Genomic DNA, 19486 nt, shown 5'->3' on the forward strand with positions numbered 1-19486 from the left:
CAAAGTCTCATATACCCAGCTACGGCGCACAGCACCGAGATCATGCATTCAGTGTACGGTTATGATCCATATGTGTAGAGTTTGTATGTGTCTACCATGTTTTCGTGGGGTTTCTGATGCAGCAGAATGCAACTCCCCGCACCAACAGATTGCTGAACTCCTAACAATCAAACCACGTATTTCATGAAAATAAATATATTACTTGGGTGTTGTTTTATATTGCATTGTATTGTATGTATGTTAGACAGCTGGAGAGCTGCTTTTCTTTACAAAGCCAAGCTAACACATAATACACTATTAATAAACGATATCCGCAAAGTGCGGTGTGTAAGTAATTATGTATAAAATCATATGTAACGCTGAGATCAGGCGCATGCGCCCATGCTGCTGGCACTGGGACTATTTGTCAGGTGTAACACTACGCGGAAGGTTACTCGCACAAGACGCAACAACGTACCACACCAACATCAGAACAGCGTCTGTATCACCACGCCCATCCAAGAACCACGCCTATTTATGCTAATAACAGATCGTTCGTCCAATCACGGTATTGTTTTCGTCTTCGGGACCTCCCCCGGAAGTAGCTTTTGCGGCGAACTGGGAGGAGGAGGTGTTGCTGCCAGGTGCACGCCGGCTGTGTGTACGGCGGGGGCGCCGGTGCTGCTGCGGTGCCATGGATGCCCGCGGCGGCGGTGGTGGTGCCGGTACCCGGGTGCGGGCGCTGTACTCCTGCGAGCACTGGGAGATTGTGAAGCCGTCCGTCAGCGAGCTGTCTCGGGAGGTCCGCACCAACATACTGTGCACGGTGAAGGGATGCGGCAAAGTTCTCCCCAACCCCCCCGCCCTCAACATGCACTTGGTGAAGTCCCATGGCGTGCAGGTGAGGTGATTGTGGGACGTACCGCAATGAGAAGGCATGGAGGGGTGTCCTGTGTAGTAAATATGGGAATTGCACAAGATGGAGGTTTTGATGTGGGGAGAGTGACTGCGACCTTACATGGTCAGGAGGCTGCGTGCAGTCCTGGTGTCAGTGTGGGAATGAATGGCTAAGGTGGTGCTATGTATTTCCATGGTCATGTAGCATGTTCCCAATGGTCCTGCCTTTAGGAGGGTGACATGCTGGGGTGACATGCCTGGTCTGTGCCAGCCCAGGGTGTGACACAGACCAGGCATGCCAAGCTGGTATATGTACTGCTCTGCCCATCATCTCTGGTGTGTCTTCAGGTCTCTGACACTGTTGCAGCCTATCTCCCAACATCACTGGGGTCAATTCAATGACATTGGGCTTGATCATAGCCTGGAGAGAGATAAATTAGAAAGAGGGAAAAGTCCCAGCCAATCAGCTCCTAACTGCCATGTTGCAGGCCCTGTCTGATAAATGACAGCTAGGAGCTGATTGGCTGATAGTTTACCACTCTCCAAGAGATGATGCATCTAGCCCATAGAGCTTTGCCGGAGCGATGCGCCACCATATTGGGGGGGGGGGGGGGGGGCCTGCTGTACTGTATATGGAGACCTTTCATTTGCTGCTACATCACTGGATGCTGTGCATACGTCTATGAGAGAACAGGACCCGGCAGTATACATAAAGGATAATCACGTAGGGGGTCTCCCTGGCCGTTGTGGTGGGGAACCTCTTACTGTTACAGCATAGGTAGACCACTTACATTTGTGGAAAGGCCCTTTCCTGTGTCAGCATGACAGTGCCCCCTATTCAAAGTGAGGGCCGTCCAAAAACTGGTCTTGATGTAGACCTTGATAAGACGGTACGGAGATCTGACCTTGACGCAAAGGAATACCTGTGGGATGATTTGGATGGCAGATTGCAAGCAAGGCCTTCATGCCCAACAGCAGCCGCAAAAGTGTGTGGGGTGCGAGGGGGTTTAAACTTCTTAGTAATGCGCAGTGTTTTGGAATGAGCTGTGCAACTAGCACGTATAGGTGTAATGAATGGCTGGCTATGTACTTGTGGCTATGTTGTCTATTTGGTTTGCAGTGGAATAACATAAAACACAATGTTTCGGTAAAGCTGGATACACTCTGCTAAAATCGGTCTTGTCAGCCGGTATTAGGCTGGTTGGTCTGGTCCGTGCACAGTATGTACGTAGCACCTGGAGCGGACAGCACAAACCTATTACACCTGCTCCCGACATCAGGAGTGTTGCACAACGTTCATTGGTCCTGATGAGCCAATATAGTGCCATCAATGTAGTGTGTACATGGGGCCTAATTCAGACCTGATCGCAAAAGCAACTTTGTTAGCAGATGGGCGAAACCATGTGCACTGCAGGGTGGGCAGATGTAACATGTGCAGAGAGAGTTAGATTTGGGTGGGTTATTTTGTTTCTGTGCAGGGTAAATACTGGCTGCTTTATTTTTACACTGCAATTTAGATTTCAGTTTGAACACACCCCACCCAAATCTAACTCTCTGCACATGTTACATTTGCCCCCCCCTGCAGTGCACATAGTTTTGCCCATCTGCTAACAAAGTTGCTGCTGCGATCAACTCTGAATTACCCCCTTGGTTGGGCTAGCAAAGTGCATTTATAAACATCACCCCTCAGGAGGTTGCAAGCTGAAATGTGTCCCCCCTGCTGCATGCGCACTGAACGGAGCAACAATTGAATTGCTCAGGTGCCATCTAGTGCTAGTAGGTGGGGGACAATTGAATCGCCCCCATACAATGTATTGTTGTTTCTGCAACTCGCAAAGGTAAAATGTTCTCCACAGCATCTTATCCAAAGCAGATCTGAGGGAAGCCTGAGTGGGTGAGGGCATATAGCAAGTTAACATGCAGGGAAAAAAGAAAATGCAGGTGCACATTCTAAACAATAAGGGCGGAATTGAAATGTTATCCCCGCCGGCAGTCACTAGATGGCGTCAAACTGAGCTATTGAAATGTTGCTCCGTTTGGGTGCGATCGGCTGCCGGTGTCTACATTTCAGCTTGCACACGCCGGGGGTGGCAAGCTGAAATGTGTGGAAAGTGACCCAAATGGCACTTTTCCCGATTGTGCCCATTAGTTTAATCTGGTTTAGCTGCTTAATGGGTGCGATAGGGAACTTCAGTTGTATATCTCTCCCTGCGATCTCCCGTTACTTTAGACGGGAGATTGGGGGCGATAACATTTGAATACCCCCACTCTCCATATGTAATTTGCATACCTACTTTGAAATATTTTTGTGCAATTTCTGAATTTAATGTTCCACCACAATGGGGTCAATTCTATTCGGCAACTAAAGAATAGCGCCGGGAATTAGCTCCCGACGCTATTCAATTCTGCTACTAGTTGCCCGCAATTGTCGGGAATTCTTCTCTCATCCCCGGGGGATGAGAGAAGAAACCCGACAAAAGTGCTGCCTCGCGGCCGGCGCGAGGCTGATTCTGTCGGGAATCAGCCTCGCGCCGGGTAGTTAAGTCGGAGAATGTCCGTTCTCCCGACAAAACTACCTGTTAAGTCGGCGAGAACGGGACATCGCCGACTTAACTTTAGCTGAATTGAATAGCGTCGGGAGCTAATTCCCGGCGCTATTCTTTAGTTGCCGAATAGAATTGACCCCAATGACATTGTAATAAAAACCCCAAAGTAATGGGCCCTACACCTGCCGACTGGGGGGAGTGAAGTTTCTTCTCTTCACCTGGCCCCATAGCAGGGCATGCTAATATGGACGATATTGTCCATATTGGCTTGCATGTATAAACGAGCCGGCACCAACGATGAACGAGAGCGGGGCCGCACATCATTCATCGCTGGTGCATACACACTGAACGATGTTGAATGAGACTGTTCATATCTTTCAGTGTAATCGCTAAGTGTGTAGGGCCCTTAAGTTACTTTGTGCAAAGCATTGGTGACCTTTGCAAATGTGTGTAAACATTTCTAGGGTCCTTCAGAACTGAAGGTGCACTTAAGGTAAAACGAAGATGGTGTAGGAATTGCAATGCATTCCTGACTTTGCAGTTGACCAAACACTGGCCGGTTGCTAAAACTACATGGCCGGATCATACATACTGGACACGTGTTCTATACCAGGACTGTCAGATGTGGTCTGTTGGCACCGCTCATTCATCCTGTGATGTCACACCAAGGGGGTGGGGCACTAGGAAACGGAGCACTGACTGTACTCTGGGCAGCTCTACATGCTGCAGAGTGTGGGTGCCCTGAAAGCCAAATGCAGGTGCTGCGTCCTGGGCGACTGCACACTCGCACACCACTGGTTACAGCCCTGGTCTAGGCAGACTGAAGATATTTGAGTAGTGGATAACTGTGGAATGTGTGGATGGAGAACAGGAAAAGGGAGGAGAGACGAGAGGAAGGTCAATGTTCGTACAATAAATGAGGGGGAAATAGGAAGCGGGAATTGCTGGCATGGAATGTGGTGAGAGGAAGCCTACATGAAATTCAATTTTAGCCTCATGAGAGTTTGTGAGTGTGTCCATAGAGATAGCTGATGATGTACTCTAGGTCACAGGTTCTCAAACTCGGTCCTCGGGACCCCAAATTGTCGGGTCGCCCAGCAGGTGCACAGGTGTAGTAATTATCCACTGACACACTTTAAAAGGTCCACAGGTGGAGATAATTATTTCACTTGTGATTCTGTGAGGGGACCTGGAAAACATGAACTGTGTGGGGTCCTGAGGACCGAGTTTGAGAACCTGTGCTCTAGGTGATAAGTATGCCGAAAGGCACTGTGTGCAGGACGAAGGGGGGGTTTAAGATTCTTCAGTTAACTGCTATGGTGCAGTTAGCTGCGTTTAAGTATGTGATTAATACTTGAGTGAGGTTATCGGTGTTGGGAACAGGGAGGGAGAATGAAAGACGGCGCGGGAGTGAGATACCCGTAAGTGAGCAAATTAGTGCACCGCGTCCCAAACATCCCAAATCTTCGGGCTGTGCACGAAGTATGGCAAAAGGTGCCCTCTTCCCCACAGAGCCTCCAACACCTATTAGAGGCCTGAGAAAATATAGCGTGAAGGCCAGTAGTCACTAAGGGTGATATTCAATTGCTATAGCGCACCCGATCTCCTGTCTCCAGTGACGGGAGATCGCGGGGCAATATTCAATTGTCCCCTGTTATCGGGCACATAGCAGTCGGGTTTATCTGCGTAAAGCAGCTAAATCAGATTAGTCATAGGCGCGATCGTGAAAAGTCCCTTTTAAGCGACCAAACGGGTAACTTTTTGCGCATTACAGCTTGCCACCCACGGGGATAGCAAGCTGAAATCCTGATTTCTCTGACGTCCTAGTGGATGCTGGGAACTCCGTAAGGACCATGGGGAATAGCGGGCTCCGAAGGAGGCTGGGCACTCTAGAAAGATTTATGACTACCTGGTGTGCACTGGCTCCTCCCACTATGACCCTCCTCCAAGCCTCAGTTAGATCTTGTGCCCGGCCGAGGTTGGATGCACACTAGGGGCTCTCCTGAGCCTCTAGAAAGAAAGTATAGAATTAGGTTTTTTATTTTCAGTGAGACCTGCTGGCAACAGGCTCACTGCAGCGAGGGACTAAGGGGAGAAGAAGCGAACTCGCCTGCTTGCAGCCGGATTGGGCTTCTTAGGCTACTGGACACCATTAGCTCCAGAGGGATCGACCGCAGGCCCAGTCCTTGGTGTTCGGTCCCGGAGCCGCGCCGCTGTCCCCCTTACAGAGCCAGAAGCAAGAAGAGGTCCGGAAAATCGGCGGCAGAAGACATCAGTCTTCACCAAGGTAGCGCACAGCACTGCAGCTGTGCGCCATTGCTCCTCATGCACACTTCACACTCCGGTCACTGAGGGTGCAGGGCGCTTGGGGGGGCGCCCTGAGCTGCCCTGAGCTGCAATAAAAACACCTTGGCTGGCAAAAATACCACAATATATAGCCCTAGAGGCTATATATGTGGTAAATTCCCCTGCCAGAATCCAGAAAAAAGCGCGAGAATAGGCCGCGGAAAAGGGGCGGAGCTATCTCCCTCAGACACACTGGCGCCATTTTCTCTTCACAGTGCAGCTGGAAGACAGCTCCCCAGGCTCTCCCCTTTAGATTTCAGGCTCAAAGGGTTAAAAAGAGAGGGGGGGCACTAAATTTAGGCGCAATATTGTATATACAAGCAGCTATGGGGGAAAATGCACTCAGTTATAGTGTTAATCCCCACATTCTATAGCGCTCTGGTGTGTGCTGGCATACTCTCTCTCTCTGTCTCCCCAAAGGGCTTTGTGGGTCCTGTCCTCAGTCAGAGCATTCCCTGTGTGTGTGCGGTGTGTCGGTACAGCTGTGTCGACAGGTTTGAGGAGGAGGCTTATATAGTGACGGAGCAGATGCCGATAAATGTGATGTCGCCCCCTGTGGGGCCGACACCAGAGTGGATGGTTAGGTAAAAGGTATTAACCGACAGTGTCAACTCCTTACATAAAAGGGTGGATGACGTAACAGCTGTGGGACAGCCGGCTTCTCAGCCCGTGCCTGCCCAGGCGTCTCAAAGGCCGTCAGGGGCTCAAAAACGCCCGCTCATTCAGATGGCAGACACAGATGTCGACACGGAGTCTGACTCCAGTGTCGACTAGGTTGAGACATATACACAATCCACTAGGAACATCCGTGACTTGATCCCGGCAATAAAAAATGTGTTACACATTTATGACATTAACCTCTAAAAAATGGGTTTTTATGTTTGGGGAGAAAAAGCAGGCAGTGTTTTGTTCCCCCATCAGATGAATGAATGAAGTGTGTGAAAATCGTGGGTTCCCCCTGATAAGAAACTGGTAATTTCTAAAAAGTTACTGATGGCGTACCTTTTCCCGCCAGGGGATAAGTTACGCTGGGAGATATCCCCTAGGGTGGATAAGGCGCTCACACGGTTGTCAAAATAGGTTTGGCACTGCCGTTTTAGGAACGGCCACTTTGAAGGTACCTGTTGATAAAAAGCAGGAGGCTATCCTGAAGTCTGTATTTACACACTCTGGTACTAGACTGAAACCTGTAGAGCGTGCTGCTGCAGCGTGGTCGGTGACCCTGTCAAACATACTAGTTTGCTAACATGAGAACATATTAAAGACGTCGTCTTATATATGAGGGATGCACAGAGGGATATTTTGCCGGCTGGCATCCAAAATTAATGTAATGTCCATTCTGTCAGGAGGGTATTAGAGACCTGTCATTGGACAGGTGATGCTGCCCTTAAAAGGCGCATAGAGATTCTGCCTTATAAGGGTGAGGAATTATTTGGGGATGGTCTCTGGGACCTCGTATCCGCAGCAACAGCTGGGAAGAAATATTTTACCTCAAGTTTCCTCACAGACTAAGAAAGCACTGTATTATCTGGTACAGTCCTTTCGGCTTCAGAAAAGCAAGCGGGTCAATGGCGCTTCCTTTCTGTACAGAGACAAGGGAAGAGGGAAAAAGCTGCACCAGTCAGCCTGTTCCCAGAATCATAATTCTTCTCTCGCTTCCTCTGAGTCCACAGCATGACGCGGGGGCTCCACAGGTGTAGCCAGGTACGGTGGGGGGCCGTCTCAAAAATTTCAGCGATCAGTGGGCTCGCTCACAGGTGGATCCCTGTTTCATTCAAGTAGTATTTCAGGGGTACATGCTGGAATTCGATATGTCTTCCCCCCCCGCCGTTTCCTCAAATATGCCTTGCCGACAACTCCCTCAGGCAGGGAGGCTGTGCTAGAGGCAATTAATAAGCTGTATTCCCAGCAGGTAATACATAAGGTGCCCCTACTCCAACAAGGACGGGGTTACTATTCCACACGGTTTTGGGGTACCGAAACTGCATGGTTCGGGGTGACCCTTTTTTATATTTAAAATCCTTGAACACATACATAAAAAATTCAAGTTCAAGATGGAATCGCTCAGGGCGGTTATTGCAAGCCTGGACGAGGGGGATTACATGGTATCCCGGGACATCAAGGATGCTTACCTGCATGTCCCTATTTACTATCCTCGCCAGGAGTACCTCAGATTGTGGTACAGGATTACCATTACCAAGTCCAGACTCTGCCGTTTGGACTGTACAGGGCACCGAGGGTGTTACCATGGTAATGGCCGGAATGAGGATACTCCTTCGAAAAGGGGAGTTTTTAATTATCCCGTATTTGGACAATCTCCTTATAAGGGCGAGGTCCAAGGAGCAGTTGCTAGTCGGGGTAGCACTATTTTGGAAAGTGCTACAACAGCACGGTTGGATTCTAAACAGTCCAGAGTCACAGCTGGTTCCTACGACACGTCTACTGTTCCTGGGGATGGTTCTGGACACAGACCAGAAATAAGTGTTTCTCCAGGAGGAGAAAGCCAAGGAGCTGTCATCTCTAGTCAGAGACCTCCTGAAGCCAAAACCGTTATCGGTGCATCATTGCACGCGAGTCCTGGGAAAAATGATAGCTTCCTACGAAGCAATCCCATTCGGCAGGTTCCATGCAAGAACTTTTCAGGGGGACCTGTTAGACAAGTGGTCCGGGTCGCATCTTCAGATGCATTAGGCTGATAACCCTGTCTCCAAGGACCAGGGTATCTCTACTGTAGTGGCTGCAGAGTGCCCATCTTTAAGAGGGCCGCAGGTTCGACATACAGGACTAGGTCCTAGTGACCATGGATGCCAGCCTTTGAGGCTGGGGGGCAGTCACACAGGGAAGAACCTTCCAGGGACTTTGGTCAAGTCAGGTGACTTCCCTACATAAATATTCTGGAACAGAGGGACATTTACAATGCCCTGAGTCAGGCAAGGCCTCTGCTTCAAAACCAGCCGGTCCTGATCCAATCAGGCAGCATCACGGCAGTCGCCCATGTAAACCAACAGGGCGGCACAAGAAGCAGGATGGCGATGGCAGAAGCCACAAGGATTCTCCGATGGGCGGAAAATCATGTGTTAACACTGTCGGCAGTGTTCATTCCCGGAGTGGACAACTGGGAAGCAGATCTTCTCAGCAGACACGACTTCCACCCGAGAGTGTGGGGACTTCATCCAGAAGTCTTCCAAAGGATTGTACACCATTGGGAAAGGCCACAGGTGGACATGAAGGCGTCCCGCCTCAACAAAAAGCTATAAAAGATATTGCGCCAGGTCAAGGGACCTTCAGGCGATAGCTGTGGACGCTCTGGTAACACCGTGGGTGTACCAGTCGGTTTATGTGTTCCCCCCCCTCTGCCTCTCATACCAAAGGTACTGAGAATTCTAAGAAGGCGAGGAGTAAGAACGATACTCGTGGGTCCGGATTGGCCAAGAAGAGCCTGGTACCCAGAACTTCAAGAAACTATATATCAGAGGACCCATGGCCTCTGCCGCTCAGACAGGACCTGCTGCAACAGGGGCCCTGTCTGTTCCAAGACTTACCGCGGCTACGTTTTGATGGCATGGCAGTTGAACGCCGGATCCTAAAGGAAAAGGGCATTCCGGAGGAAGTCATTCCTACGCTGATTCAAGCCAGGAAAGATGTTACTGCAAAACATTATCACCGCATATGGCGGAAATATGTTGCTTGGTGTGAGGCCGAAAAGGCCCCAACAGAGGAATTTCAACTAGGTCGATTTCTGCATTTCCTACAAGCAGGAGTGTCTATGGGCCTAAAATTAGGCTCCATTAAGATACAGATCTCGGCTCTGTCGATTTTCTTCCAGAAAAAATTAGCTTCAGTACCTGAAGTTCAGACATTTGTGAAAGGAGTGCTGCATATTCAGCCCCCAGTTGTGCCTCCAGTGGCACCTTGGATCTCAACGTGGTGTTGAGTTTTCTTAAAATCACATTGGTTTGAACCACTAAAAACCGTGGATCTAAAATATCTCATGTTGAAAGTGGTCATGTTATTGGCCTTGGCTTCGGCCAGGCGTGTATCAGAATTGGCGGCTTTGTCATATAAAAGTCCTTATCTGATTTTCCATATGGATAGGGCAGAATTGAGGACTCGTCCCCAGTTTCTCCCTAAGGTGGTATCAGTTTTTCACTTGAACCAACCTATTGTAGTGCCTGCGGCTACTAGGGACTTGGAGGATTCCAAGTTACTGGACGTAGTCAGGGCCTTGAAAAATTATGTTTCCAGGACGGCTGGAGTCAGGAAAATTGACTCGCTATTTATCCTGTATGCACCCAACAAACTGGGTGCTCCTGCTTCTAAGCAGACTATCGCTCGCTGGATCTGTGACACGATTCAGCAGGAGCATTCTGCGGCTGGACTGCCGCATCCTAAATCAGTGAAAGCCCACTCCACAGGGAAAGTGGGCTCATCTTGGGCGGCTGCCCGAGGGGTCTCGGCTTTACAACTTTGCCGAGCAGCTACTTGGTCAGGGGCAAACACATTTGCTAAATTCTACAAGTTTGATACCCTGGCTGAGGAGGACCTGGAGTTCTCTCATTCGGTGCTGCAGAGTCATCCGCACTCTCCCGCCCGTTTGGGAGCTTTGGTATAATCCCCATGGTCCTTACGGAGTTCCCAGCATCCACTAGGACGTCAGAGAAAATAAGATTTTACTCACCGGTAAATCTATTTCTCGTAGTCCGTAGTGGATGCTGGGCGCCCATCCCAAGTGCGGATTGTCTGCAATACTTGTAAATAGTTATTGCTAACTAAAGGGTTATTGTTGAGCCATCTGTTGAGAGGCTCAGTTGTTTTCATACTGTCAAACTGGATATAGTATCACGTGTTGTACGGTGTGATTGGTGTGGCTGGTAAGAGTCTTACCTGGGATTCTAAATCCTTCCTTATTATGTCTGCTCGTCCGGGCACAGTGTCCTAACTGAGGCTTGGAGGAGGGTCATAGTGGGAGGAGCCAGTGCACACCAGGTAGTCATAAATCTTTCTAGAGTGCCCAGCCTCCTTCGGAGCCCGCTATTCCCCATGGTCCTTACGGAGTTCCCAGCATCCACTACGGACTACGAGAAATAGATTTACCGGTGAGTAAAATCTTATTATTGCGCCTGTCTGCAGAAACAATTGAAGGGCTGCCGACGGGCAAAATAGGGGGCAGACATAATTGAAATCTGTCCTAAGCACCATCTGTATAGAGGTCTGTAAGTATTCTCCTTAATGCAAATGGAAGATATAGCTGCATTTTCACCATTCTTAGTCCAATCCTCCAGCTCCAGAGTTGCCCCCAACTCTCTCCCAGGCCAACCCTTGGGTTCCTGAAGGGGCCAGTTGTGAGCCATCAGACCATAAAGGGATAATACAGATGTGTCCACATACATCTAGCCTCCTTGCATGTTAAACAGCACTTCTAGTGGCGCGACTCGGTAGTGTGACTTTTTCCATGAAAATGCATCCTATTGGCAAAATGATTGAATATGACGCACAAGCAGCTTATGCTGCTTAAATTGACATGCGGCGTGTCTATGTTCTGTGTGCGACCGCTCCTATATCTGTATACGAAGTGCTACCTTACAGTGTTTACCTAGAGAACGCTGTAACATACCATTTCATATGCAGCTGCAGACGCATGCATAATATAGGCATGCATGCCACATATTTTAATCAGCAGAGTCTCTTTGTGCGTCTTATTCACATAGTGATGTGATTAAGACTTTTTTGTGGCAAAAAGACGTCCGGCGCTAACGGAGTTGCACGGGAACTGTCTGCTTACTCACGCGAGCATCTCCCGCTGCCAAGATGTATGAGGACACATCTGTATAATGGTGCTCATACACTCGTGCGATGCCCGTGACGCGACATCACGGGGCATCGCACTGGCAGTTCAGGTGCGATGAAATCACACCTGAACTGCCAAAGTGAATACCGTGCAATAGATCGCATGGTAATCACGTGATGGGCATGTCACCGCCGAGTGGGAGTGGCTCTGTCTGCTCCCGGCGGGTGCCTATCGCGCATCGCAGTGCGATATATCGCATGTATTTTTAAAAACGCATGCGATCGCACCGCGATTCGATAAATATTAAGTGCAGCACATACTATCTTGAGAAGCGAGATTCGACCGGCGTGCCCGCGCATCGCGTCGCAAGGTACCTAAAATGTGCATACAATCCCCCGATTTCTCTCACAGATCCAGTCGAAATCAAAGGCTAGTACCGATAATCTCACAAGTGTATGGGCACCATAAGGCCTCTGCATTCAGATCTAAGTAGGCAAGAGGTTTCCAGAGGGGTAGACGGCTGCCTGTAGCAAGTGCCAAAAAGGGAAGTATGTAAGTGTCTAAGGGCCATATGCAATTGCGGTCGAATTCCCGAAAATGTCGAAAAACGGGACATTTTCGCCCCCAAAAAAATTTCGACAATGCAATTGAGTACTTTTCGACAAAAAAACGGACTTTTCAAATTCGACATTTGACAAATTCGTCATTTCTGCAATGGTACAAATGCGGCTTTTCGACAAAAGTATATTCAATTGAAGAATGTAAATTCGACATTAGTGCTTTTCGTCAGTAAATTCGTCATTTTCAATCCGCCTCACTTTGCTGGCGGAATCTAATAAAAATTTTTATAAACATGTTTTGTTTTTTTGGGTGTTTTTTTTTTTTTTTTTTTTTTTTTATATTGCTAATAGCATATCTATTTATATTAGAAGGGATTAGGTACTTGGTTTGTCTATTTAGGAGGCACAAGTATTATATATTTTTTAAAATATTTTTTGTTTTGTTTTTATGGAATAGCTTAAAAATTAGGAGAAAAAAATGCGTGGGGTCCCCCCCTCCTAAGCATAACCAGCCTCTGGCTCTTTGAGCCGGTCCTGGTTGCCAAAATACGGGGAAAAAATGACAGGGGATCCCCCATATTTTAACAACCAGCACCGGGCTCTGCGCCTGGTCCTGGTGCAAAAAATACGGGGGACAAAAAGCGTAGGGGTCCCCCGTATTTTTTGCACCAGCACCGGGCTCCACTAGCTGGACAGATAATACCACAGCCAGGGGTCACTTTTATGCGGGATAAAAGTGACCCCCGGCTGTAGAATTATCTGCGGCCGTGGCATTAAATATCCAACTAGTCACCCCTGGCCGGGGTACCCTGGAGGAGTGGGGACCCCTTCAATCAAGGGGTCGTCCCCCCCCCCCCCCCCCCCAGCCACCCAAGGGCCAGGGGTGAAGCCCAAGGCTGTCTCCCCCCCCCCCCCCCCCCCATCCATGGGCTGCGGATGGGGGGCTGATAGCCTTGAGTAAAATCAAAGAATATTGTTTTTTTCTCTAACGTCCTAGTGGATGCTGGGGACTCCGTCAGGACCATGGGGAATAGCGGGCTCCGCAGGAGACAGGGCACATCTAAAAAGCTTTTTAGGTCACATGGTGTGTACTGGCTCCTCCCCCCATGACCCTCCTCCAAGCCTCTGTTAGGTTTTTGTGCCCGTCCGAGAAGGGTGCAAACTGGATGGCTCTCTTAAGGAGCTATTTAGTAAAGTTTTTTTTTAGGTTTCTAATCAGTGATTCCTGCTGGCGACAGGATCACTGCAACGAGGGACTTAGGGGAGAGACTGGCAACTCACCTGCGTGCAGGAGGATTGAAGTCTTAGGCTACTGGACACTGAGCTCCAGAGGGAGTCGGAACACAGGTCAGCCTGGGGTTCGTCCCGGAGCCGCGCCGCCGATCCCCCTTACAGACGCTGAAGAAAGACGGCGGAACGGAGGTCCGGAAACAGGCGGCAGAAGACTTCACAGTCTTCAGAGAGGTAGCGCACAGCACTGCAGCTGTGCGCCATTGTTGTCACACGGCTCACTGACACGGTCACGGAGGGTGCAGGGCGCTGCTGGGGGCGCCCTGGGCAGCAATATAAATACCTATTTGGCAAATAAATACATCACATATAGCCATTAAGGCTATATGTATGTATTTTAACCCAGGCCAGTTATTAAAAAACCGGGAGGAAAAGCCCGCCAAAAAGGGGCGGAGCTTATTCTCCTCAGCACTCAGCGCCATTTTCCTGATCAGCTCCGCTGGTGAGGAAGGCTCCCACTCTCCCCTGCACTGCACTACAGAAACAGGGTTAAAAGAGAAGGGGGGCATAAATTGGCGATATAATGATATATTAAGAGCGCATATATAGAAACAACACCTTCTAGGGTTGTTATATACATTATAGCGCTTTTGGTGTGTGCTGGCAAACTCTCCCTCTGTCTCCCCAAAGGGCTAGTGGGTCCTGTCCTCTATCAGAGCATTCCCTGTGTGTGTGCTGTATGTCGGTACGTGTGTGTCGACATGTATGAGGAAAATGTTGGTGAGGAGGCGGAGCAAATTGCCTGTAATGTTGATGTCACTCTCTAGGGAGTCGACACCGGAATGGATGGTCTACTTATGGAATTACGTGATAATGTCAACACGCTGCAAGACGGTTGACGACATGAGATGGCCGGCGGACAAATTAGTACCGGTCCAGGCGTCTCAGACACCGTCAGGGGCTTGTAAAAACGCCCATTTACCTCAGTCGGTCGACAGACACAGACATGGACACTGACCCCAGTGTCGACGGTGAAGAAACATACGTAATTTTCCTTTAGGGCCACGAGTTACATGTTAAGGGCAATGAAGGAGCTGTTACATATTTCTGATACTGCAAGTACCACAAATAAGGGTATTTTGTAGGGTGTGAATAAACTACTTGTAGTTTTGCCTGAATCAGATAAATTAAATTAAGTGTGTGATGATACGTGGGGTTCCTCCGATAGAAAGTTATGGGCGGTATACCCTTTCCCGCCAGAAGTAAGGGCGAGTTGGGAAACACACCTTAGGGTGGATAAGGCGCTCACACGCTTATAAAAACATGGCGTTACCGTCTCTAGATACGGCCGCCCTCAAGAAGCCAGCTGATAGCAAGCTGAAAAATATCATGACAGTATATACACACATACTGGTGTTATACTACGACCAGCAATCGCCTCAGCCTGGATGTGCAGCGCTGAGGGGGCTTGGTCGGATTTCCTGACTGAAAATTTTGATACCCTTGACAGGGACAAGATTTTATTGACTATAGAGCATTTTAAGGATGCATTTCTATATATGCGTGATGCGCAGAGGGATATTTGCATTCTGGCATCAAGAGTAAATGTGATTTACATATCTGCCAGACGAAGACACGACAGTGGTCAGGTGAGGCAGATTCCAGACGGCATGTGGAAGTATTGCCGTATAAAGGGGTGGTCCATCGGACCTGGTGGCCATGGCAACAGCTGAAAAATCCACTTTTTGTTACCCCGAATCACATATCGGCAAAAAAGGACACAGTCTTTTCAGTCTCAGTCCTTTCGTCCCCATAGGGGCAGGCGGGCAAAGGCCAGTCATATCTGCCCAGGGGTAGAGGAAAGGGAAGAAGACTGCAGCAAGCAGCCCATTCCCAGGAACAGAAGCCCCTCACAGCTTCTGCCAAGTCCGCAGCATAACGCTGGGGCCGTACAAGCGGACTCAGGTGCGGTAGGGGGTCATCTCAAGAGTTTCAGTACGCAGGGGGCTCACTCGCAAGGGAACTCCGGGATCCTACATGTAGTATCCCAGGTGTACATTGGAAATTCGAGACATCTCCCCCTCACACAATTCACAGGCTGTATTCCCAGCAGGTGATAATCAAAGTACCCCTCTTACAACATGGAAGGGGGTAGTATTCCACACTATATTGTGGTACTGAAGCCAACCGGCTCGGTGAGATCTGAAATATTTGAACACTTACATACAAGCGTTCAAATCAAGATGGAGTCACTCAGAGCAGTGATAGCGAACCAGGAAGAAGGGGACGATATGGTGTCACTGGATATCAGGGACGCTTACCTACAGGTCCAAATTTGCCCTTCTCACCAAGGGTACTTCAGGTTCCTGGTACAGAACTGTCACTATCAGTTCAGACGCTGCCGTTTGGGTTGTCCACGGCGCCCCGGGTCTTTACCAAGGTAATGGCCGGAATGATGATTTTTCTTAAAAGGAAACATGGACGCTTTCCTGATAAGGGCAAGGTCCAGAGAACAGTTGGAGGTCGGAGTAGCACTATCTTAAGTAGTTCTACGTCAGCACGAGTGGATTCTAAATATTCCAAAATCGCAGCTTTTTCCGATGACACGTCTACTGTTCATAGGGATGATTCTGGACACAGTCCAGAAAAACGTGTTTCTCCCAGTGGAGAAAGCCAGGGAGTTATCCGAGCTAATCGGGATCCTCCTAAAACCAGGAAAAGTGTCAGTGCATCATTGCACAAGAGTCCTGGTAAAAATGGTGGCTTATTACGAAGCAATTCCATTCGGCAGATTTCCCGCAAGAACTCTTCGGTGGGATCTGCTGGACAAATGGTCCGGATCGCATCCTCAGATGCATCAGCGGATAACCCTATATCCAAGGACAAGGGTGTCTCTCCTGTGGTGATTACAGAGTGCTCATCTTCTAGAGGGCTGCAGATTTGGCATTCAGGATTGGATGCCGGTGACCACGGAGGCCAGCCTGAGAGGCTGGAGAACAGTCACACAGGGAAAAAATTTCCAGGGAAGTGTGATTAAGTCTGGAGAATTCTCTCTGCATAAATAAGCTTAGAGCAAATTTATAAGGCTCTAAACTTAGCAAGACCTCTGCTTCAAGGTCAGCCGGTATTGATCCAGTGGGATAACATCGCGGCAGTCGCCCACGTAAACAGAAAGGGCGGCACAAGAAGCAGGAGGGCAGTGACAAAACTGCAAGGAGTTTTCGCTAGGCGGAAAATCATGTGATAGCACTGTCAGCAGTGTTCTTTCCGGGAGTGGACGACTGGGAAGCAGACTTCCTCAGCAGGCATGACCTCCACCCGGGAGAGTGGAAACTTCATAGGGAAGTTTTTCAGCATGATTGTGGACCGTTGGCAAAGACCAAAGGTGGACATGATAGCGTCCCGCCCGAAAAACGGGACAGGTATTCCGCCAGGTCATGAGACCTTCAGGCGATAGCTGTGGATGTTCTGGTAACACCGTGGGTGTACCAGTCTGTGTATGTGTTCCCTCCTCTGTTTCTCATAACCAAGGTATTGAGAATTATAAGACATAGAGGAGTATGAACTATACTAGTGGCTCCGGATGGGCCAAGAGTGACTTGGTACCCGGAGCTTCAAGAGATGCTCACAGAGGACTAAGGGCCTGGGGAGCTAAGAAGGGACTTGCTTCAGCAAGTACCATGTCTTTTCCAAGAATTACCGCGGCTGCGTTTGACGGCATGGCGGTTGAATACCGGATTCTGAAGGGAAAAAGGCATTCCATAAGAGGTCATACCTACCTTGGTCAAAGCCAGGAAGGAGGTGACCGCACAACGTCATCACCACATGTGGTGAAAATATGTTGCGTGGGTAAGGCCAGGAAGGCTCCACGAAGGAAATTCAACTAGGTCGATTCTGCACTTCCTGAAAACAGGAGTGTTTTGAGTCTCAAATTGGGGTTCATTAAGATTTAAATTTCGGCCCTGTAGATTTTCTTCCAGAAAAAATTGACTTCAGTTCCTGAAGTCCAGATTGTAAAGGGTGTATTCCATATACAGTTCTTTTGTGCCTCTAGGGGCACCGTGAGATCTCAACATAGTGTTGGGATTCCTTAAAATCATATTGGTTTGAACTGCTCAAATCTGTGGATTTGAAATATCTCACATGGAAAGTGACCATGCTGTTGACCAATATCTCACATGGAAAGTGACCATGTTGTTAGTCCTGGCCTCGGCCAGGCGATTGTCAAAAAGAATGGGCGGTTTTGTTTTACAAAAGCCCATATTAGAATTTTCCATTTGAACAGGGCAGAACTGGGACTCGTCTCCAGTTTCTTCCTAAAGGGGTGTCAGCGTTGTCACCTGAAACAACCTATTGTGGTGCCTGCGGCTACTGGGGACTTGGACTCCAAGTTACTAGACGTTGTCAGGGCCCTAAAAATATATATATATATATATATATATATATATATATATATATATATATATATATATATATATATATATATATATATATATATATATATATATACAAACAGAGAACCCAGCACTCACCAAAGTAAACTCACTTATCCTCAACAATTCAATAAATAAATGATGGGGGTTTAGTTGGTGGATTGGCCAATGCACGGAAGCCTGTATACCGATTCAAGGTACCCCACCTTCATACAGGTCCTACACTATCACAGAGTCTTAAAACCTGACTACCACACTGCTGCATCATCTGCCTGCTAGATGTAATGTGTACCTGCCACAGACTATATGGCTTTTAAAGGCACACTAGTCACCTATTGCACTGGCTCAAAGATGATTGCTAAAAAACAGCTGAGACAGGTTCAGGATAATGAAGTCCACACAGGGGTGCATGAGAAAGCTAGTGGCCACGGTTAATAAGAGCTAACCATAGATTAACCCCTTCATATACACACAGAGTAAAAACCACAGCACTCACCGCACCAGAAGCGGGGCACAGCTATGCACTTACCACTCACAGGGTGGGGTGCATGTAACACTGCACTCTCCACCACAGAAGCGGGGTACACAGCTGTACTTACCACTCACAGGGCGGGGTGCATGTAGCCCATGACCACATCGCTCTAATAAATACAAACAGAGAACCCAGCACTCACCAAAGTAAACTCACTTATCCTCAACAATTCAATAAATAAATGATGGGGGTTTAGTTGGTGGATTGGCCAATGCACGGAAGCCTGTATACCGATTCAAGGTACCCCACCTTCATACAGGTCCTACACTATCACAGAGTCTTAAAACCTGACTACCACACTGCTGCATCATCTGCCTGCTAGATGTAATGTGTACCTGCCACAGACTATATGGCTTTTAAAGGCACACTAGTCACCTATTGCACTGGCTCAAAGATGATTGCTAAAAAACAGCTGAGACAGGTTCAGGATAATGAAGTCCACACAGGGGTGCATGAGAAAGCTAGTGGCCACGGTTAATAAGAGCTAACCATAGATTAACCCCTTCATATACACACAGAGTAAAAACCACAGCACTCACCGCACCAGAAGCGGGGCACAGCTATGCACTTACCACTCACAGGGTGGGGTGCATGTAACACTGCACTCTCCACCACAGAAGCGGGGTACACAGCTGTACTTACCACTCACAGGGCGGGGTGCATGTAGCCCATGACCACATCGCTCTAATAAATACAAACAGAGAACCCAGCACTCACCAAAGTAAACTCACTTATCCTCAACAATTCAATAAATAAATGATGGGGGTTTAGTTGGTGGATTGGCCAATGCACGGAAGCCTGTATACCGATTCAAGGTACCCCACCTTCATACAGGTCCTACACTATCACAGAGTCTTAAAACCTGACTACCACACTGCTGCATCATCTGCCTGCTAGATGTAATGTGTACCTGCCACAGACTATATGGCTTTTAAAGGCACACTAGTCACCTATTGCACTGGCTCAAAGATGATTGCTAAAAAACAGCTGAGACAGGTTCAGGATAATGAAGTCCACACAGGGGTGCATGAGAAAGCTAGTGGCCACGGTTAATAAGAGCTAACCATAGATTAACCCCTTCATATACACACAGAGTAAAAACCACAGCACTCACCGCACCAGAAGCGGGGCACAGCTATGCACTTACCACTCACAGGGTGGGGTGCATGTAACAC

General features: G+C 48.6%; 1 protein-coding gene across 1 annotated transcript in view; it reads left to right on the forward strand.

Annotated features, from left to right (window-relative positions):
* The first annotated feature begins 553 nt into the window (after positions 1 to 553).
* ATMIN (ATM interactor) overlaps positions 554 to 19486 on the forward strand; it is a 47710-nt gene continuing 28777 nt past the window's right edge. Inside the window, exon 1 of the mRNA XM_063945771.1 lies at positions 554 to 880. Coding sequence (XP_063801841.1) covers positions 674 to 880 — 207 coding nt within the window. The 5' untranslated portion in view covers positions 554 to 673. The remainder of the gene's footprint in view (positions 881 to 19486) is intronic.

The sequence above is a fragment of the Pseudophryne corroboree genome, chromosome 11, assembly GCF_028390025.1.
Source record: "Pseudophryne corroboree isolate aPseCor3 chromosome 11, aPseCor3.hap2, whole genome shotgun sequence".
Classification (NCBI taxonomy): domain Eukaryota; kingdom Metazoa; phylum Chordata; class Amphibia; order Anura; family Myobatrachidae; genus Pseudophryne; species Pseudophryne corroboree.